This window comes from Larus michahellis, chromosome 2, assembly GCF_964199755.1.
Source record: "Larus michahellis chromosome 2, bLarMic1.1, whole genome shotgun sequence".
In the NCBI taxonomy this organism is placed as follows: domain Eukaryota; kingdom Metazoa; phylum Chordata; class Aves; order Charadriiformes; family Laridae; genus Larus; species Larus michahellis.
Window position 1 is genome coordinate 145,698,531 of NC_133897.1, and position 22,729 is coordinate 145,721,259.

Genomic DNA, 22,729 nt, shown 5'->3' on the forward strand with positions numbered 1-22,729 from the left:
GACTTCATAGATGTTAACAGCCAGCTCTGTGTGTACTAGTTCCAGCCAGGACACCAGCAGGACTTCTGCTGTTACTGAGCCAAACTGCTGAGTGACTAGCTCAGAGAGCCAGAAATGACATTTCCTAACTGCCTTAATTTGTTTTATCTTCTGTATCTATGTAGTATAACTGCACCTAAAGAATCCTGTACCAGTTTTATTACTACAGGACTCCTTCCTCATTGCACAAAGCTGAGGTACTGTAGGGATGAATCAGTGTTTTGTAGTGAAGGCTTGCAGTGGGTTTACCTCTTGCAGCAGAGGCTGGAAGGTATTTTATGGGTGGGGGAAGGAATAATCAATTCTTGTTTGGCTTCAATTTCTAGGAATTTTGATGTGGTATTAAACACTTCCAATGTGTTTTTGACAAGTGGACACTACACGTTCCTTGTACTTGAGGACAGACTTTTTTTAGTGGGATATATTTTGTAGAAGTTCTCAGTATTAGTGAATTACTTTTGTATCAGCCTTTCTTTTCAGTGACAATTTTTTGTCTAAAATGGAGATGACGTTGTATATTCTGAAGGTGTTGCAGAAAATAATCTTACTAGTATTTGTGAAGCATTTATATGTAAGAAAGGTGAAAATGATTTGAAAAAGCTTATTAATTTTTCAGAGATGAATTTTAGTAGTATTACATGATGGAAGGCACAATGACATTAAATTATCTTGATAACGTAATAGATATTTGCTGAACAGAGGAGCACTGTCTAACTTGTGCTGCACGTTCTTACAGAATGTGCTTATTTACAGCACGTATGTGTATGCACAAGAGGACAAAGTATGGAAAATCTCAATTTATGACGTTTCTTATAGTGTGCTTGTATAACCGTTTTCATTGGTGAAGTAAAATACACACGATAATGTACACAGTAATACTTCACTCAGATTACTAGGCTATAGGCTGCAACATATATAAAATCTCAAGCATGTGCCCTTGTTGTGGTTTGGAGTGTGCTTAAGGAGTGTATATCTCTTTCTTAAATTTGGACTGCTTACCTTTTCAGTTAATGTGGCTGGAGTGAGTGAACTGGTGACAAATCTGTTATCTCTTGATGGTTTAAGATAGATTCAGAAGCTTCTAATTTTAGAAAATGGGACATTACCAGGTGCCTAATGGGAAGCGTTATTTCCTTTCAGCTTGGAACAACCCAATGGACTGTAGTGTTTTTCACCTTATGGGCAGATGATATTTTCATATTGTGAGAGCAGCCCCATATTTATTGTAGGTTTGAGGCAAACAAGTTGAATTCAAGTGAACTTTCCGGTTGTTTGTTTTTTTTTTTTTTTTTTTTATTTGGAGTTTCAATTAGTTTCCTGATCGAAGCCAAGCCTATTCAAAATAATAATAATAATAATTTTGAATTTTAGATCGAAAATGATCCATACATCACCTTATCGTCCTATTTTGATACAAGTTTAATAAAATTTTTAGATTCATTGAGTAATTGAGATCAGAAGAGATCTCTGGAGATGACCTCCAGGAGTCTGATATCCTGCTCAAAGCAAGCCCAAGTAGAGCAGGTTGCTCCAGTGGCTGTCCAGTCAAGTGCTGAATCAACTCCAAGGACAGAGATTCCATAAAAAGCAATTCCCTCATGGTACACCTTTGACAAGAGTCTGTCTCCCCCTTCTCTGTACCCTCCCAGTAGGTAGCTGTAGACAGCGGTAGGATGTCCCTTTGACCTTCTCCCGGCTGAATGACTCCAGTTGTCTCAGTCCCGAGAGAAAGCTCGTGTGCTCCAACCCTCTAATCACTTCGGTAGCCCTCCAGCAAACTTATTCTGATATGTCCATATCTATCTTGTACTGGATACAGTACTTCATTTTAATGGTTACTATGAAAAATGTAGTTGGCTGTGTAAAATTGTGATATTGATATTTTTTTTTGGAATGGTATCTTTTTTTACCATTCAAAAAAAATGGCGTGTTTTTTCTTGAATGGCAACTGGAAGAGGTTGCCCAGAGAAGTTGTGGATGTCCCATCCCTGGAAGTGTTCAAGGCCAGGCTGGATGGGGCTTTGGGCAACCTGATTTAGGAGGAGGTGTCCCTGCCCATGGCAGGGGGCCTGGATCTAGATGATCTTTAAGGCCCCTTCCAACCCAAACCATTCTATGATTATTTTATTTTATTTTTCTGAGATGTCTGGCATGACTGTGGATACATAATAATGACAGAGTAAAGGTTGGATCAGCATGTGTTTTGTATGGTGATAGTGCTTTGGAGTGATAAAAATGTAAGCAAATATTTTATAGAACAAAATATTTTGGCCTTGCATATTCTTATAGTGGGTTGACCTTGGACAGCTGTTGAATGCTCACCCAGCCACGCTCTCACTTCCATTTCTCAACAGGACAAGGGGGAGAGAATAGGATCTATCGAGATAAAGAGCAGGAGATCACTTAAGAATTACCACTGTGATCAAAACAGACTTGGGGAAAATGATTTTAATTTATTGCCAATTAAATTGTATTTGGATAGTGAGAACAAAGACAAGAATCAAAATAACACCTTTCCCCATTCCCCCTTTTTCCCAGACTTAACTTCAGTCCTTCATTCCCTGACTCTTCTACCTCCCACCACGCAACACAGGGCATGGGGAATGGGGGGTTGCAGTCAGGCTGTAACAGTTCATCTCTGCAGCTCCCTGTTCCTCACACTTTGCTGCAGTGTGAGTCCTTCCCACAGTCCTTGAAGAAAAAATCTGCTCCAGTGTGGGCTCTCCACAAGGCTGCAGTGTCCTTCAGGGCACATCCACCTGCTCCAGTGTGGGGTCCTGCACAAGCTGCCATGTAGATATCTGCTCTGGTGTGGTCTCTTCCGCAGCCTGCAGGGAAACTTCCACTGATGCAAAATGCTACAGGTACTAAACATGCTGTGTCCCTTCCTACAGAACAGCAGTTCTGGACGAGTGGCTTCTACATGCCTCCAGCACAAAATTAAAATCTTCACATTATGAAGCTGTATTCTGAGGGGTAGTTGAATAAATGGTCTGAGTGTCAGTTGATGGTGGAGAATAATTAAGCTCTTAACTCTTTCACAAGTGTACAGTAGAAAATCAGGAAGAGGTTGTCCCTTATTCTAGAACACGAAATATGTTCACTTAAATCAGGAAAAGCTTGTTGCTAAACTTGTTCTAGAAGCTTTTAACTTGAAATTGATAATTCACTAGTGAAGGGTCTACAGAAATATGTAGGAAAACTGAAGTAACTGGGTTTCTGGGTTCTTGGTGTTCTTATCACCGAGAGAGTAGCTCAGTTAAGACCTAGTGAAGTTTTCACTTTTGTCCTGCTTTGAAAATCTTTGCCAGTTTACATGAATATTGGCCAAGAAGGCCAATAGCATCCTGGCTTGTGCTGGGATTAGTGGATTAGTTGGGATTAGTTAGGACTAGGGAAGTACTTGGCACTGGTGAGGCCCCATCTCAAATACTGTGTTCAGTTTTGGGCCCCTCACTACAGGAAAGACATTGAGGTGCTGGAGCGGGTCCAGAGAAGGACAATGAAGCTGGTGAGGGGTCTGGAGAACAAGTCTTATGAGGAGTGGCTGAGGGAGCTGGGGCTGTTCAGCCTGGAGAAAAGGAGGTTTAGGGGAGACCTTATCGCTCTCTGCAACTACCTGAAAGGAGGTTGTAATGAGGTGAGGGTTGGTCTCTTCTCCCAAGTAACAAGTGATAGGGGCAAGAGAAAATGGTCTCTGGGAGAGGTTTAGATTGGATATTAGGAAAAAATTCTTTTCAGAAAGGGTTTTCAAGTGTTGGAACAGGCTGCCCAAGGAAGTGGTGGAGTCACCATCCCTGGAGGTATTTGAGACATGTAGATGTGGTGCTTAGGGACATGGTGTAGTGGTGGCTCCGTCAGTGTTAAGTTTACAATTGGACTAGGTGATCTTAAAGGTCTTTTCCAACTTAAACAATCTATGATTCTATGGGCTGCAGGTGAACACCTGCTCTGGTGCCTGGAGCAGCACCTCCTCCCCTTCCTTCTCTGACCTTGCTTTTCATCTTACTGTTTCTCACTCTTTTTTCCCTCAATCCTTTCATGCTGTGTGGTAGTTTTGCCCTTTCTTAAATGTGTTTCCACAGAGATGCTACCACTTGGCTGGTGGGCTCAGCTGAGGACTGCGGTGGGGCTGTTGCAGCGCTGGCTGGAACCGGCACCAGGCAGACCCTGATCTCCCCTCACAGAGGCCACCCTGCAGCCCCCTGCTGCCAGCACCTGGGCACTGACACCCAAGACAATTATGTATAAAAAGCTTATACATAAATTTTAAGCTTAGAAATAATTTTGGAAAGATTTGAGGATTTGTATTATAATGGCCATAGGCTGCTCTATCTGTAAACAGTTTATTATATGTAGATTTGCTTGTGTGTATGTAGAATTAAGAATATGTAAATAGGCTAGGTAATACATCTGTAGTGTGATATTTGCACTTTTTTTCCCCCCTCCCCTAGAACTTAAGCGGACTGTTAAATGCTGCAAGCTTCCAGCCCCTGCGGCCTTTACCTTCCATCCGAATTTTGGTGGATAAGGTTAACCTGGAGCACTCAGTGCCCATGTATGCCGAGCAACTGGTGCATGTGGTCAGCAGCCTCGGCCAGCCGTCGGACAACCTGCTTCATTACTGTTACTCACACTGCTATCTGAAGGTAAGTGAAGATCTGTTTCTTATTGTGGTGTGCTTAGAAAAAGTTAGTATAAGTGTAGGTAATCCTAAGTGTTAGCAGGTTTCTTTAGAGAAAGTTGTCAGCTTATCTAAAAGGACATAGAGTAAACACATTTCACAGAATGTCATCATTTAGGGTCACTGCTGCTGAGCTGAGCCAAATGTTTTGTAATATGGACAGAGAACTTCACATGAGGGAACTACACAGACTGAAGCCCCAAGATCTTTGTGGCAAGATTGAGTTAAAATAATTTGGGAAGAAACTTTTTCTGTTTTCTAGGATAATGCTCCTAGAATAGGTGGATCGTAGTGAATTACAGTTGATGGGATATTATGAGGAAAAAACATCACTTCTACTAGTATTGATAGAGCAAAAACATGGTAGTGAAGGTATGCAATCAAAAACTGTTGCCAAGTAATTTCGTTTGTTTTCACTATAAAAGGAAAAATTTCTGAATGTTCTTGGTTACAGATCCGTTATGTGAGAGGAGTTCTTATTGTGAGGTTGGGGGAAGTTTAAGAAGGTACTGAAAAATGGTTTTGAGATTATTCGGTTGCCATCTGCTGAGGTTTTAGTAGAATGAAAAAGTAAAATCTCAAGCAGAGTTTTAAAACAGGCCTTCCAGCCTTTTAGATTGTGCTCAGGCCGTCTGGAACCTTTTGGGTGCTACTAAAATGTAAATATGTACTGTTAATTTTGCTAAATTTTTCAGTTATCCATTCAGTTCCATGCTTATATCTTAATAGAGATTTAAATGATGAAATTCTTATCTGCATAAAACAAACTCTGCCAGAATTGTGTGGCAAGTTTTCAGTTTTACATGTGACTTGTTTACCTTCTGTCACATTTAAAGCAATTGGGATGGTGATATTGCAAGTCATTTGTATGTTTTTTCAATTTGAGGGAATTCCTTTCTATTCAAAAAGTTTTTAGCAGCTGTTTGATCAGCGTTTGCAAAATGTGGACTACAATTTTGATTTTTTTATAGGGTTCATTGGTTAGTGTTCATATAGACCAAAGTGTTCTGTTCTTATGTGAATGGTGGTGGAGCATGTTAATAAGTCAACTCTACAACCATTTGTTCTCCGTATTGAACAGGGAAAATCATAAAGAATAGTTGTGATGAACCTTTCTTTAGATGCTCTTATTAAGAAATAAAGCTTTGAAGGGAACCTTCTCATTTCCTTAAATACCACTTTTTTTAGGCCCAAGTTATTATAATTACATATCTTATACAAGGCAATGTGCAATCTGTAGATTTAAAGGGTATAGAATAATGTATTTCAGTTGATAAATTATAATTCAGCATTTTTTAAAAATTCAGCAGAGCATCATTAACATTTTTTTGGGATGTTATTTTACGTAGATTTTTCTAGGTTTTTTGTGTTTGGGGCAAAAGGAATTATTTAAAAATAATACACAATTTGTTTGATATTTATTGAGTATATTTTTAAAATGTGTACATTATGTTATAAAAGTAGCTTGAAAGTTATCTTATCATGTGATAGTATACACTTTGACCAAATTAATTTGTTTCAGATATTTGGTTTTCAAGCAGCACTGACTTCTTTGGACAGCAAAGGATTGTACTGCTTCCCTGTTCCAGTTATTCCTTCATTCAGTACTGCTGTTTATGGCAAGCTGATCAAGTTTCCAAAATATTGGTAAGCATTAAGCATGTACAGTGTACTTAAGTAACGTACCTAACTACTTTTGTGTTTCTAATGAATGGTTTAAAAATGCTAAGCTCTGCATATATCCCTAAACTTCTGTCTCTTCTATCATGCTCTGATATTAAGTCTGTTATCGCTAATAAGTTTCATAGTAAGGATAGCTGTTAATAAATACTTTAGACCCTAGTTTGGCTGAGAGAACAGGCTACGCAAGCCCTGTAGTAAATTACTTTCTTCTAGACCTTGTAGAATTCTGTGAACCAGTTTCTGTTCTTCCTTGAATGGGTGTAAAAGCTGAAGTTGTATACTGATGGCCTGGCAAGCTTGATGTGTTTAACTGAACAGGTCAGCCCTTTTTTAAACTCAACCAAATAAAAAGCAAGAAACAGGATGAGGGGGGGGAAAAACAAGCCAACCCAAAACACCCCAACACCACAAAAAGATTTATTTTTGTTTATTATTTACAGTTGGAACTGTTTTAACATGATCAGGTATTGAGATGATTGTAGTATTTCAGTTTTAAATGCAAACACTTTTGTTCTGAAAACAATTCCCTGCTTTAGTATAAAATGAGCTATATAATTATTTTTTTTTTTACTTTAATGCCATGGAAATTCAGTATTTAAATTTAGTTCTACAGGTTAAATCTTGTGATGATAAACATCAGTAAATTTTTATTAATAAATTATATTCATTAAAACTATTTTGGCAATACTTTAGACAGAATATTGGTTTTTGTTATCCCTCATTTTGAGCAGTAGCTGTCTATAATACTAACTTTATAGCTAAATCTGTACAAAAACCATCTTGCATAAAATGACAATATAGCAGGAGAACAGGTCAATGTGTTAACCTGTTTAATGGGGAGGGACTCTTTATGAGGGAGTGGAGTGATAGGATGAGGGGCAACGGTTTCAAACTGAAAGAGGGGAGATTTAGATTGGATATCAGGAAGAAATTCTTTACTGTGAGGGTGGTGAGGACTGGAACAGGTTGCCCAGAGAAGCTGTGGATGCCCCATCCCTGGAAGTGTTCAAGGCCAGGCTGGATGGGGCTTTGAGCAGCCTGGTCTAGTGGGAGGTGTCCCTGCCCATGGCAAGGGGGGTGGAACTAGATGATCTTCAAGGTCTCTTCCAACCCAAAGCATTCTGCGTTAAATACTTTGGCTTCAAATGTTCTGTGTTGTATAGGTAACTTGTAACAGTAATTTGTTTGTGAAAGTTTAATGGCTTAGAAAGAAAAAGAAAAAAGACTACGTATATGACTGTTCATAGTGCTAGTTTTTCTCTCATGAGCTGTGATACTATGTTAAATGAGAGAGGTTTTTAGCATAATCAGCACACCACCAGGTGGTAGCAGCCTAATTGACTTTCTCATATTTTCCATCAATAGTTTACAAAAGTACTAACCACTTCAAATGAATTGCTGCTCTGTTGCAGCATTTTGCTGAAAAATGATAAATGTTACCAGGATAACCCATAATCAGGACTAATCGGAGTACTTCAGTACTCTGGTAGGATTGACAGCCTTTCCTGACATTTAACGCTAAGTTCTCGTTAGTGATCCTTGTTAGTAAACTGTAGAAATAAAGTAGTATTTAATAGTAAACTTAAATTTATTCAGCACATTATAAAAACCTGTGGTTAGTTGTGAAAAACAAAAAAAATATTAGAGACGAAAAATGGTTGAAAAGAATCAGTCATCTGACAAGTTCATGGTATTCAAGTGCTAGTGCTTTCTCATGAATGCACTTGCTCTCTCTTTTGTGTGTGCTTGTGCTCGTTGTGCTCAATCTCTTGCTCGCTCATACTTGGTTCCTCGTGCTTTCCTGCATGCGCTGTTGCACGCTTGCCATCACGCTCTGTCTTGTGTCCGTGGTCTCGTGCTCACATTCTCTCTTAAGCATTCTCTGCTTCACTCTCATGCTTTTTGTCTTGCTAACTTTTCTTTCTCTCTCCCTCCCTCCCTCTCTCTCTCTCTCTCTTTTAAAAATACATCGTGTTACGATGTATGCCCAGCTGGAAAACAGAGTATGGTAGACTACTAATATAGAAAAATAAAAACGAGCAGTAGTTTTGGGGAGTGGAAGCAGGGGAATGGACCTGCCTTAAAATAGCAAATCATGTATCAGCATCTATTAGTAGATCTTGTAAGACCGATGCTTATTTTGGTCTAGTGTATTTTAAAATAATTTTAATAGCTTTCTCACTTTTTTCTGTGATATATCTTTCTAAAGCTTATTTATTTATTAACAGTGTGAAATAATTATATAAAATTAACTTATTCCAACAATTTATCTAAACTAAGCAACACCAATTTGCGGGTAATAAAGTAGAAAAACAAATGAGTAGAGCAGCAGCCTGGTTAAATGAAGTGTAGTTTGAAGTGAATAAAACTCCAGATGAAACGCATCAAATAGCACTTGAACTAAATCGAAATCAGCATGAGGACTGAGAGCTTCATTGAAGTCATGCAGTGAGTGAGAATTAGTCTGGTAGGATAACCTGGTAATGTCATTAAACTTAAATTCGGTCCTCCCCCTCAAATTATACCACCTGCTTTATTTGGGTTTTTAGATTTCACATTCCAGAGTTTCTTAAAGTACACACATCTGATGCTACATGTGTTCTTCTATTTCTTTGTAGAAAATATATACCACAGACCATACCTTTTAAAAACAAAGACATTTTATGAACTGTTATGGAATCCCTCAGGTAGTATGTTTTGAGTTAGCAGTGAAAATCTCAACTTTATTTCTGACATAAATCAGTAGAATAGCTTTCTTTTCTAGTTTCAATATAATAATCTCAAAACGTATATGGTGTATAAAGTGCTGTAGTAATATTTATTTTTTAAAACTAGTTGATAAACATTGGTAACCTGTTTTAACAGATAAAATTGCATCAGCCCCGTAAATTCCAGTAAATAACCATAAATGTTACAAAAAAGTGCTGTTTCATTTACCTACTACACTGATGTCTGTTTTAATTTCAGTTAATACACTTCTTATAAAAGAAATGCGCTCAAGCTTACTAGTTAACTAAGTCTTGGACATCTTTTAAATTGTATAGATAATATATTTTTATATGAAAGTAAAAACATGTGGTCTTTTGTTTTGGTCAAGCACAAGAAGATGCAAAATACAATGTTAATGTCAATATTTTACAACTACTTTGTGTAGTGTTGCATGCCAGATTGTAAAGCAGCTTTCAAAGCTTTCAGGATGTCTAAAAACAACTGAGAATTAGCAGAATATGGTTAAAAGCCTAGAATGAATGACAAGAATGTTTATTGACAAACAAAAATCATGAGAGGAATTAGCTGATTTTTTTTTTTTGGCTACAATGTTTGTGGTAACAGATGAGGTAATCTAGTGTAAAACACCTTAGTGTTTTGGACCTCTATCACTTATAAAATATCACTCTATTGCACTTCTGAAGAATATTGAAGTAACATTATTTAAAGAATATTGATTCTGAATAGCCTTCCTTTATTTTTCTGATATCTGGATTGATAGTGAAGTATGTTGTCTGTATATTTTGAGCTGGATATTGATCCAGTTATGTGTGGGTTTTTTATTGCTTTGCTTTTTCTTTTCTTGACCCGTCTTTAAATTCCCTTCCTGTGATAAGTGTTCCAGACTCTCATTTTCCTTTATCACATCTGTGGGAAGGTTCCCACTGTTGCCACCTGTGATGGTTTTTGAGACTCTAAAACAGTGGTAGAATAAGATTACAAATGGGGATGACACAGTCTATCCCTGCATTCTTTCTGTTCATCATCTTAATCCGGTAGTCTACTTTCAAGGGGTCTGTTGCCTTGATAATGAGTCTCTTCTTTCTCATTTTGAGAGCAGAGCCATATCTGCTGGTTTGCTGTCTGCAAGGAAGCACCAGAATGGACTTGACTAATAGCTAGTCATGTTAAATTTGAGTGTGTGAATGAACCTTTCATGAACAAGTTGAGGACCTGCTGGGTAAATTAGTATCTGGGATTTCATAGCCTGCACTTTAATTATTATAGAATACAGAGCAGTTAATTGATTGTCCTTGAATTGTTACTCTATCAGAACAAAAATCTGGAACAGAAACTTGCAAGTAGATCTAGATAATTACTGGTAAACAAACAAAAAAAAAATATCTTTGAGACTAAATGGATATAGTTTTTCCACAGATTGTTTCTTTTGAACTGTTCTCCGCAGATACTGTCTTAGGAAATACATTTCAGCTGAAACATAGGCAGTGTGCTAGTCTTAATCAAGCAGTTTCTTATGAGGAAGGATTCTTGAGAACATGAGATTTGATTTGTGTTGGCATTGTGTCTCTTTCCTTCAGTAATTGAAGGATTTCCAGTAATTTCTGGGATTCCAGCAACTGAAGAATTCCAATCAGTGTTGAAGAGCTAATCATTATTGACAAAAGCTGACAAAAGTTTAAAATTTGCTCTGCTGTTAGTCACATGTATCATATGCTGGGCACTTCTGCTGCCCAGAGATACGATGTCACTTGTTTCACTTGTGAAAGCTGTGGATTACAGTCCTGACATAGTTGTTTTATTAATATGTGCCCTTACAGTACTGAAAGATCACTACTGAAATCTCGATACAGAGGTCCTCACAGGGAATATATATGTGTAATTTCTCTAGGCTTTGTTTTTATCAACCTTTAAGAACACTTATGTAATATAACTGTTCTTAATATTCCAACACAGATTTAACTGTAAAGGTAAATATTTACTATGTCTCTAGAATCTGTTACATTTACATTAGATTGGCACTTTAGGTCATAACCTCCTCTTGGCTAACTATTATACGACGATATGGAGAAATATACTTTGTCAGCAGCCTGAATATCAGCTTTTTGTGTTTTCATACCTGACTTCCTAGCTTTTATTTTGACTTTGTCACCGTGTACACATAATTCAAACTTTTAAGATTTCCAACTTTAACATTACAAAAACTGAGGAGTCTAAAGACCTTGTGTTACTACTGTTTAGGTTTCTGACCAAAGTTTTGTTACTGTAAAGGTGTTTGTATTTTTATACAGCTTTACTTTAATTTTCTTCCATCATGTATCCCTTAAAGGCAATCGTCCCTCTCTTAATCAGAGCCATGTAGCGGTATGCCATACAACTGTATTCTTATTGACAGCATTCAGTGTTAGACTCCTTATACAATCCGGTAAGGTTATTATAAGCTCCAGTATGAGTCAGCACGTGCACCTGCTCATGCCTGCTTTATGAATCGTTGTGAAAATTCTGTGTGCATTTAATGGTATCACAATGAATTGACCAGAGTGAGACCAATTAATGTTGATCCACAAGCAGTTTCGTAGATGAAAATCTGGCTTCTTGCGCAGTAAGAAATTCCTAAGCAAGGAAACTAGCTCCTGCTGACATGGTCTTTACCAACAAGGTACTAGTGTGATGACAGTAGGAGATAGTAGGATTTGCTGCTCATTGAAAAGAGGAATAAAAATGTATAATGGGAGATCAGGTGAACTATCTGTCTGCGTTACTTTTTTGATTGAAACATCTTCACAGGTCATTTCCAGTGGAGTAATGCTGCTTAGAACTAGAAATCACAGTAGATTTGTGAACTTGAGTCATGAGACGTAGCTGTCGTGCCATTCGGTGCAGTTGTGCTAGTAAGAGGCAAATGGGCCCTCCTGTCAGGAAACACAGAGCCAGTTCCACAGACTGTGAACATTAGATCGTAAATCTAGGAGGTTTTCCAATAAATTGACACTTGGGTCTTGATTTTTGGCAGCCTGTTTTATTGACTAGTCACAGTAAATCAAGAGTAATGTCAATTTAGATTGGATGTGGATTGTGTTTCACATGGGCAGTTGAGGGGCATGCTTGGTTCCTGGGTCAGAAGCAGAAACAGGTTGAAAACACATGAAACTCATTTTGTAGCATTCAGTTGCGACTATTAGTTATGTCAGTAATTGGATATAACTGCCAGATGAAAATTCAGGGTATCCTTCGAAACAGAAAAGATCTGAGATTGCATGCCTGAACAGATGCCATCAGTGTATGGGACGGGAGAGAGTTGCAGCCACAGCAGCATCACATGAGTTAGAGCTAGCACATGTAAAAACCTGTTTGAACTATTGAGATATGCCAGTGATACGGGCTGTGCAAAACCAGACAGAAACAGTCATTCTCTTGGGTTCTGCAGAGGTGGTTGTGTAGAATTGCCTCAGATGTGAGCAATCAGTCTAGGGAGCATGCTGGATTGCTTTTGCATTGTGTGCTTCTCTGACATTGCCTAGAAAATGCATCAAAGAACATAATACTAAATCAGACTCTTTTTAAAAAATTTATTGGTAGCTGTTTTCGGTATCTGTTTTTGAACAATGTATTTGACACACTTCCAGAAGTTTGGTTTACTGAGTGTCTTTTTGTTAGAGAAGTAGGTATTCCAATATATCATAGCAAGTTATGAACAGTAATATAGGTTGATTTAACACTTGATTTTAACAGGAGAATGATTTTTCATTGGTAACGTCGTTTAACATATCTTTCATTATAAAAGTTAAAGTAGGCCATACTTCTGTAGAAGGATGAAGATGCTTAAGGAACTTGTGTGGAACATTTTCTAATCTGCAGTGATATTAACATATCAAGTTTCAACATGAATGTGTTGGGGAGCTTTTCAGCTGCACTCTTCTGGAAGGAGCTGTTGTCAGTTAGCAAGAACAACCCTCTGTGCAGGAGGGGTTTTGCATTCTGAGTACATGACTTGCAGCTTGATTAGTGTGATTATAAATTAACTTCAGTTGCAAACCTCTAGTTTATTATTTTTTTTAAATCTAGTCCAGATCTAATGTTACTGCTTCTCAGCAGATGTGGCAGACAGCATTCAGCAAATGTGTTAAAAGTGCACTTTTAATCAATGTAAATTGGAAGCAGTTGCATTTTTTTATTATTGTGCATGAGAAGGAAATTCAGCAGAGTTGACAGTAAAGGGTGGTCATCTGTAGTATTTCCAGTGTAGTTATTTAGACTAATTAATTGTCAAGGCTCTTCAATGAAAGTAAATTAGGCCTTGAAACTAATATCTATCCAGGGAAAGTGATTGCATATGGCGAATACTTTATCATGGCTGTTGTAACTGTTGCCATCAGTATTTGCTAGCAGTTATACTAGAAACAAGAAAATGGTATTTATTTCAAAATGTGTAGGATTTTCAGGGTTAAAGCCACATTTTCTTTACTTGAGACCGGTGAAAGGTATGAAAAGTTTACTGTCTTAAAGCTGAAGTGCTGTTACGCAGCATAAATACTAAAGAAAATTTAAATCCCTAACATATATACCTTTTGTGTTGGATATATTTAGAAATTCTGTTTCTCTTAGTGCTACCACTATTTGTAGAAAATACCTGGTGTTGTGGTTTAGGTTGTGTTGGACACTAAATGAGTGAGAGATGCTCTGGTTAGGATTTTCTCAGTTTATGAGGCTTTACCCATGTAAATTCTAGCCAGAAAGATCCACTGGTGGCAATTCTTTACACCTAGTGTTTGTCCTCTATTTCTCCAGAATTTTGCCTGTTGTGACACTCAGTTGAATTTTATAACCATGATAAATGGTGACTAAAAATGTTTTATTAAAAAAAAAGCTGCATTTATGTTCACTTGGAGCAACAAGTAAACTAAATATAAAGGCTTATGTGCAAGTTCACCTGTCCATAATACCTTAGCAGCTTTACTTTCTCTGTGTTCATCTCTAGGTAGGAGAAGCATACTGTCCTGTGTCCAGTATCATTTGTTTGATGTATTCTCCTCATGCTTCTTCCCTCTGGGACCTAGATTTGCTTTTTCTTTTCTGTGAAAATAGTCCTCATTGCTCAGGATCTGTCTTTGGTTCTAGGCTGTTTGTGTATTGTTTGCGTACAAGGAAACATCATCACCATTTTTCCTCAAGCTTTTTTATCCTAGTTGTTTATAGCTTTGTATTATTTTTTGTTATTATTTCTTTAGCAAAGCATTTTAAAATAAGTTAAAAAGTAACCTGTCAGCTGTACATACTGAGGGAACAGGTACTGCATTGAACACATGCTAATGTTTGGACCTCCATTGGGCCTGTATGTTCTCTAGGCATTGTCGGATTTTCATTGGGTTTTAGTTCTCTAAAGGACATTAGCTACTGGTTTCTGAACTAGATTTTTTAGTATGACATGTTATGGATGAGAACGTTAGAGGGCAATTTGAACAAAAAAGGAAAAATAAGAGAACAAATGTAGTCAGGCTCATGTGGGATGAGCCTGATTGCCCTTAAAAAGAAGCTGTGCGAATAAAATCTGTTTGTTGGAACAGATTTGGAAATTGGTTATACCTGTTGCAGGTGCTTCTGAAATTGATGCAAGAAATGGAAAGAATTACGTTGGTGAAGACACTAGTACAAGAATTGTGGATTAATTTTTCAGTTAATCAGAATTTTTATCTGTTATAACATGTAATGTTTTTTAACCAAAAGCTAAAAGATTTTAAAATAAATTTTAACGAGTTTTCTTTTTAACTGTTTAACTAACATATCCTTTGAGTTTAATAAATGATTCCAAAATGAACAATGGAATAGAAGGAAGTATATTTGGTAAGCGTGATTAAAATATTCCTTTGATAGTCAAGAAATGTGCGTATATACATGCAGAATGACAGAATTTAAGTCTGATTTTTGTATTTTTAAAAGAAGGGAAAATGGAAATGAAATCGTAATAATGCTGCCACTGATTTACACATACTTTCAGAGCAAGAGACAATTTGTTGTACTCTAGCTTTTATTTTGCATACGTCTTGGATTTGGCAGTTTACACATATTATAGCAAGGAAATGGTTTTCCAACTTTGTGTTTTACGGACAGTATCTTTTCTTCAGTGTTTGATGTGATAATTTTGATGGTCTTGAAAACTCACTAGGGCTTGTGGAGTTTTTAGGTAATGAAATAGATGACTCACAGTGAATAGACCAAAACTGAATACAAAAAACTATATCCATCGAATCTGCTTCAAAGTTTGTATTATTTTTGAGGAAAGAATGGTGTAAAGTCAATGCTGGAGTCGGTGTTTCAGATGGTACATTTGGATTTAAAAACAATTGCAGTCTTTGAAGTAAAAGGTATTATGCATTGACTGAGATTTAATGGTTTGCTGTAAATAGCTTCTGATATCTCTTAAAATCCTTTGAGGTTACTTAATTAATGAGGCTACAACAGAATCATTTTAACAGCCTTTATACTCTTTCTGCTGTTATGCAGTGTATGGATTTGAATCATTAGCACACTTTATTCACGTCCTTACTGTTGATGATGGCCTTGATCCATCCTTTGCTATCTTAAAGGTTTTTCTGGTAATGGCAAAACCAAAACACACCCCTCAACCCCCTTCCAACAACTTCCTTTTGATGCTGTAACTTCTATCTTAAAAGACCCTAGAATTGGCTTTTAGGGTACTTTCAGGGAAGGAAGAGTGGAATTTGGTGCTTTTATTTAGCTTTCTGGATTTAATGGTATGCAGTAGTTGCCTATGAATACAGAAATATGGCTTTGTATCTTTTAGTCTTGTGTACTTTCTCTTTGTGTCATTTCCATTCAGTCCAATATTTTAGATCAAATATTTATTTTGTTTTAGCTAATGCAGACATGTACCTTACCCCTGTGACCTTTATGGTCTGGCTATAAAAAAATTGCCAGAATTTCAAACAACCTTTTTTCTCTCACTGTGAATGTGTCTTTTTGTACCAAAAGATATTATCCATTTGTGAAAGAAAATAAGCAGTATGCAAAAGTATTTAGTAGAGAAATTCACAGAAAACTCCAATTCCTAAGCAACTTATCTTCTTGGACAAAGTTTTTTATTTAGATCGGTTGTTAGTGTTTACTTTAAGCTGGGGTTGTGTTCAGCTCTTGAATTTTAGCAGGGAATTTGAAACTGCTTTAGTTCGCAAGAAGGTCTTTGAACTCTTCAGAGACGAAACAGAATGGGAGTTTTGGTCCATCTTCTAACAACTTTGCAGCTGTTAATCTTCAAGAAAAAGAATACTTCGGCAAATTTATCTACATTTTGTCACTCTTTTGTTTTACACAATTTTCATGGGAGTACTTAAGGGTGAGTTAAGACTATGTATTTAAAAATTATGTACAGGAGAAATTTGCAAGGGAAGGCAGGAAAGGGTGTGTGTATATTAGTGTGTATGGGTTAGATGTATTTTCTTTCTGTTCCCATTGTCAGCATTTTATTCCACAACTATCTTTCTCTTAATGCTCTAAATATAACTTTATTTTTCCCAATCCCTACTTCCGGTTTCGAAGCACTTTCAAAGAAGATTCAGTCATACTGCTTGTTTTCTATACATGTGCTTTGAGTTTCTTTTATTCTCATGTTCTTCCAAACATTCTACTGAAAATACTCTAAAGATGCTTCTTCTCCTTTGCATTCTCTTATTTGTTTCTTTTTTTTTTCTTGGTCTATGTTCTCCATCCTTGTGCCTTAATCCCACCATATTGGTTTTTTTCTTTCTTTCTTTGTCCTCTTACCATCTAAAATCTGTGAGAGGAAGATAATTCTGTGGGCCTTTTTGTGCCTCTTTCCTTCTTAAATGTCACTGTCGTCTTCTCTCACTTTCTGTCTTGCAGTTTCTTTAAAGGTTGGGAGAATGCTCTACAAGTTCCATAGCTTTTTGTGAGACAACAAAGTTTATGGATCTGTCTTTGTGCCTGTTCCTGCTTGAAGCAGTTCCTCTTCCTTGCTCCCCAGACCAGAGGAACCATCTTCTGTCTCAAACTCTCACAAGCCGCTGTTTCTAGCTTGCAAAACTTGCTAATATCCTTACTTCAGGAGATGTCTTCAGATGAGAAGAAAACAAAACCTCTGTTCACCATATCTGCATTCTTGAGAGTTCTTCTCATCTGTGTTGTTTGGAGAAGGGTCATACTTCTGGGATAGCAACTTTTTCTCTGCATAAAATACAGCTTTACTCTCAAGTTTTTGAGAGTCATAAGGTCATGTCTGGTCAGCTGTGCTAGATCTGGCAAGTGCAAAGGTCGTCACCATAGATGGGGCCCGTGAGCTGGGCTGTTTTCTTGTAAATAATGTATATGTAATTTTTGAGTATGTTTGATAACTTCCGAAATGGTGTAAGAAATAGCAAAGAGGAAAGTCACAGTGCAAATTTGGTGTAGGAAAAGAGTTTGAAATTTGAAATCATTAATAGAATGGAACAGACTAAGAACTGAAATGTCTGCATGTTTTTAAATAATTTTATTAGGAGATAACTAATTTGTATTTAAGATGCCAAATTTTGCTGCTCTGCTGGGAATAAAAAAGGTAATCTGAAAGTGAATTAAAAACAAAATAGTGAGTGCAATTGAAAAAGATCACATTTGATAGATATCTACATGAAAAAAAATCCTTATTTGTGCTTCTAGTAATTAAAAAAAAATTCTATCCTACAAAATCGTATCTCCTATCCTACAAAAATACTTGTAAATGACTGTATTACTAGCTGCTGAATTGACTGTGTGAATTTCCCTCGGATTGAAGGGATGGTTTCTGGGAGCTGCTGCTCTTACTTCTGACAGCATGAAAGGGTGATGGAAGTAGTTGCTGTTCTCAGGTGTGACTCTTGCTCCCCTGATAACACCAGGTTAAGCACAGATCTCCTTGCCAAATGGCAGCAGCCTTTGTGTCCTGCTCCTGTTTTGTGGCATCGTGTTCAGCAGATGACTGTTTGTCTGTGCAGTTTTCTTCACTGAGCACCAGCATGTTCCTGAGCCCTCCTGGCTCCCTGTTTTACCTGCTAATGGCAACCAAATGGCTCTGTGTGGCAGATTTAGAGGACTGATTTACTGGCTGTTGCTGCTGCTTCTGGGAGTGTGTGAGGGGGGAAGGAGGAGAGGAAAAAGGAGAGGGAGGGGGAGCGGTTGCTTCTCTGGACAGTAAAGCAGGCTCCTCCGTGGAAAGGCAGTTCCCCAAGCCCTGTTCCACCCCTGTTGCTACTGAGATTGGATTTACAAAAGCTACCAAAAAATGTAGCGCATGATTTGTTTTAATAAACTGTCTGGAGGCTTAAGGACACTAGCAACTCTTACCTGGTTACCTTACCTCTGGTGGTTTAGGTGGTCTTGGTTATCTGCAGTTGTTTATTACAATGACTGCAAGTTCCAGCTGATTTCCACCCCTGTCAGGGAAACTGTCATTTACCAGTAGGTAAATGACAATTACTGCATTTATTTTAGCATTGCTGCTTTTCTGAGTAGGAACTAGTTCTCCTGAAAAGATATGAGGCACAAATCAAATAGCAGATGTAAAAGTGCTTTGCTTCTGGTCTGATTCCCTCTGTACTACCCTCATCGAGCCAGTGGTTCCCTATAGAAAGTCCTTGCTTCTTTCTGGACTTCTTTCTTTGTTTCTTTTTTTTAAAAATATGTTTCGAGCTTTGGTCACTGTAATGAGTACTGATTTCCCCCCCCCCCCCCCCCCCCCCCCCCCTCATGGTCCTTATATTTGAATCTTGGTGGATATAATGCAGCTAAATGTCATATCCCTTCCCTTGTCCCAAACAATAGCCACAATCAATGACAATAACATTCCTAAATTCACGTAAAAAAGTTACAGACCTTCTCACAGAAGTAAAGAAAGAATAGATGTTTAAAGTGTTAGTAAGAAAAAATGTCCTAAATTGGCATTAATTGCATTCCATGAGGAGAGTTTCTTATCCCTTTTCTGATTTCCCATACACACCTTGTGGAGTTCTGAAGGTGCAGTTTTTCTAAGATACAACTTTATGCACAAAATTCAGTTGGCTGATGTGTGTAAAGCTAACCATATAAAGGACATGAAGAAGACAGTAGGCTCATACTGTAATCACAGAGCAGAGAACTTCTTCTTTTCTAGATTGCTCATGTCACTTTAATGATTCTTTCTGGAGACAAGTATTAGCTAGTGATTAGAAAAGGAGGTGGGTTGTTTTTTTTCCAAAGGAAGAAATAGCAATTAGTGACTGACCTCCACTTGCATTTTGGTGAGAGTTCAAATCCCTAGCATCTGTCCTGTTGATGGGTTTTCCCAAAGCCAGTAAGATGAATTTGATCTAAACTTCCTAAATACATTTCTGTAATGCAGCTGTGGGTTTAATGTGTTCCTGCATTAGTTTCAGCAGCCTCCTTAGTTTATCATGTGTCCAAAATAAGACTGAAAACCCAACCACTTGTTGGGTTATCTCTTATTGATATCAGCAAATTTTTAGTTCAAATCTGTTGCATTTTGAGGCACGTAGGTAATAACTTAACTGGAAGTGGAGATAGATTGCTTTCTTCCTTGCTTTCTTAAACTTTTAATCCAGTGAGTGGAAAGACTCATCTGATGCTTAGTGTGGCTGGATTCAAGGTGAGGGAAATTAAGACTTTTCTACCCTCACATTCTAGGTCTTTGATTTTTTTTTGCAGCCTTTGACATTTTCTCTTGGTGTCTCACATCAGATAAAGTTATGAAATCCATCCTACTGAGGTCACTGCTTCTCCCTTCCTTGTTGCTTCAAAAAACAGTACTGTTGTTTGCATGTAATGATCATCACTTTTAATAATTACGATTTTTAATGTCCAGATGTAACAAAAGAAACTAAACTACTTTAAAAACAATACAAATCTAGAGCTTCTAACATGTGTGTCCAGAGTCTTGCTTTCTTTGCTTCAAAGGGTTTTTTTTTTTGGTAAAGTTTCTTCCTTTTAGACATTTGTTTGACTTCAGTAATTATTTTTATTCTTGTAATAATGCATTTATTTTTTCTTTGCTGTATAAAGCTAAATTTTATTGTTCCATTAAAACAGACACTGTACTAAGAATGGATATTTTCTGTTCATTTTCTAAGATGTAATGAGCTTGTACTTAGCCTTCATTGTTTTGGTTTCACAATAGTTTAAAGGAAATATGTCAATTTTTTTCTGAAGTTTGCATATGAATTAACACTTCACAAACATTTTTCATCACTAACAATTTTAGTTCCGTAACTGATGTTAAAAAAACTACTACACAGAAGTCAGTTTTGAAATAATTGTGTTGTTCCCTCCTAATTCCATATCTAAAATTTTCAGTAAGAGAAAGTTAATTTATAAATTCTGAAAAAGAAAAAAAAAAATTGGTGAATCGTGAAGTTCACTGCTTTCTCCCTTGTAATAAATTGAATGATTAGCCATGTTTCCTGCAAATAACAGGCAAAAGCAGCTGCAGCTGCTGAAAATTCACCTGTGTAAGAGATGATATAAGATGTCAGGTAGCCGTTAGTGAAGCCTACAGAAGAGCATTCATTTATGGAATGAAGTGTTCCAAAGTAGGCTTAATTTTTTTTTTTGATAATTAACTTGGTCCTCTAGCACAAATAACTGTATGTTGCTGTCTGAAAAACTGTGCTACTGTATGCAGACGTGTGATATGACTGGTTTTTTTTATAGTGAGTAGTAGTGACTTCAGCCTTGCATTTAAAAAAATTATAATTCCAAGACTGTAGTGTTTAACTTCCTTTCGCTTTTTTCTTCTCCCTGCATGCTCCCTTCGGAGTTTTGATATTTGTCATTAATTAGCTAGACATTGTTTCTCTTACCCAATGATAGTAGCTTAAATGTTGAGAAAGGATCAAAATTGTCATTTTCTTAAAGTTGATATGAAAGATCGGATTAAGTAGGTATGTAGATGAAGCCTTTGTTCATGTCAAATACAAAACCAGCATACATTTTCTGTTTGCCTAAGAGGAAGGGTGTGCAAATGCTGACTGAAATTATTTAGGCATTTAAATTACATTCAGGTTATTCTAAGGCACAGTTGCTGGGTTCTAGTAGCAGGTTACTGGTTTTGTTATTTTGGAAAAAATGAACTAACCGTATTTTACTGTACAGGATATGAGTAATAACAAAAATTAAATTTTTGGAAACATTTTGCGGGTTCCAGGTTTGCAGTTGGGGACTCTATATAAACCTCTGGAGCCAGCTGTTCACCACTATATTCTTTCAATCACTCTGAGGTGTTGATTTTAAAAGAATGAGCTGCTGTTCCTGAAGTCTACAGACTGAAAATATTTCATAGCAGGCCTGTGAACTTACATGGATTGGTTATATCGGTGCCGATGCATGGTGTATAATAAGGACCAATTCATGTTTTCATTCAAAAACAGCGAAGAAAACTATTTTCTTTAATGGTATGCCAGATCTATCCAAATATTTCAGCAAGTCTGTATTACAGTTTGTCAGCAAACTGGGTACAACCAAAGTGTATTTAAAAATCGTTTAATTAGGACAGATTCATTTTCACTCCATGCCACTACACAGCAAGACTTGCTTGTTCATATTTCCTTAAATTTATTCTGGAACTTGTCCAAGTTCAGCTTTAATGAGTAGCCTATCCTGCTAGTTACATTAGGATTTATTTTCCCCTAGAGTAGAGTGTTTGAATTGGTAGGTTTTTAACCTGTTCAGTTAAATGAACACATGTTCAGAACTGCATCTTAACTCTTGAGTGTAAAGATTTGAGAAATAATTATTTCTATTGTTGTTACAGTTTTAAAGTACAGCTTAAATAATGGTTTTAGACTCCAACTATGTGCCATAACCATTTTAATACGGTGATGAGTTTTGATATGAAGTCACGTTCAGTTGCTTAATACAAATTTAATGGTACAATATAGAAACACAGGTCTGACTTGGTTTACTGAAAAACGTATTTGTACTTGTATTTTCACTTATTGCTTGAATATATCTCTTGGGTCATAAAACTTGGTACCTTATTAATGATGGATTTTCTGTATTAACAGGTGCATTTTGGTAGCAAACTTGTATTTTAAGTTCTTTTAAATGCATTATTTGTGTTTCAAAACTATTATAATAAATCCTGAATTATAAATATACTTTCATCACTAGCCAGGTCTAGTTAAAATTTCCTTTAAGCAACACTTGCTGCACACATGGTACAATGCTTTCCCCACCCGCCTTGATTTTTTTTTCTATAAAAAAAGGATTTATTTTCCTCAACTTCCCATTCCTCCAAAGTTATCTGAAAAGGACCAGTAGACTTTATTCCTATGGGATTGCTAAAGTACAATAAGTGTAGAATTTGCATATTGTTAAAAAAATTTCATATACTGCTATTACCCATAAGGGACTACTTTATGTGAAAATTAAGTTTTGTATTTAGAACAGTTCAGTACAGTAGCTGTAATGTGTATTAAATGAATAGGCAAACTTTTTAAAGCAAAATCTTTTCCACTGTCATAATGTATGCTGTGATTGTCACAGCTCTTCACAGACCTCCCTCTAAAATACGTGAATTTAATACAAATGTGTTCTTTTAGATGAAATTATTGCGGA

General features: G+C 36.8%; 1 protein-coding gene across 6 annotated transcripts in view; it reads left to right on the top strand.

Moving 5' to 3' along the window:
- VPS13B (vacuolar protein sorting 13 homolog B) overlaps window positions 1–22,729 on the top strand; it is a 479,916-nt gene that overhangs the window by 82,165 nt on the left and 375,022 nt on the right. For all 6 annotated transcript variants that reach the window (XM_074577514.1, XM_074577516.1, XM_074577511.1 and 3 more), the window contains 2 exons: window positions 4,494–4,688; window positions 6,246–6,370. In XM_074577514.1, the coding sequence (XP_074433615.1) occupies window positions 4,494–4,688; window positions 6,246–6,370 (320 nt within the window). The remainder of the gene's footprint in view (window positions 1–4,493; window positions 4,689–6,245; window positions 6,371–22,729) is intronic.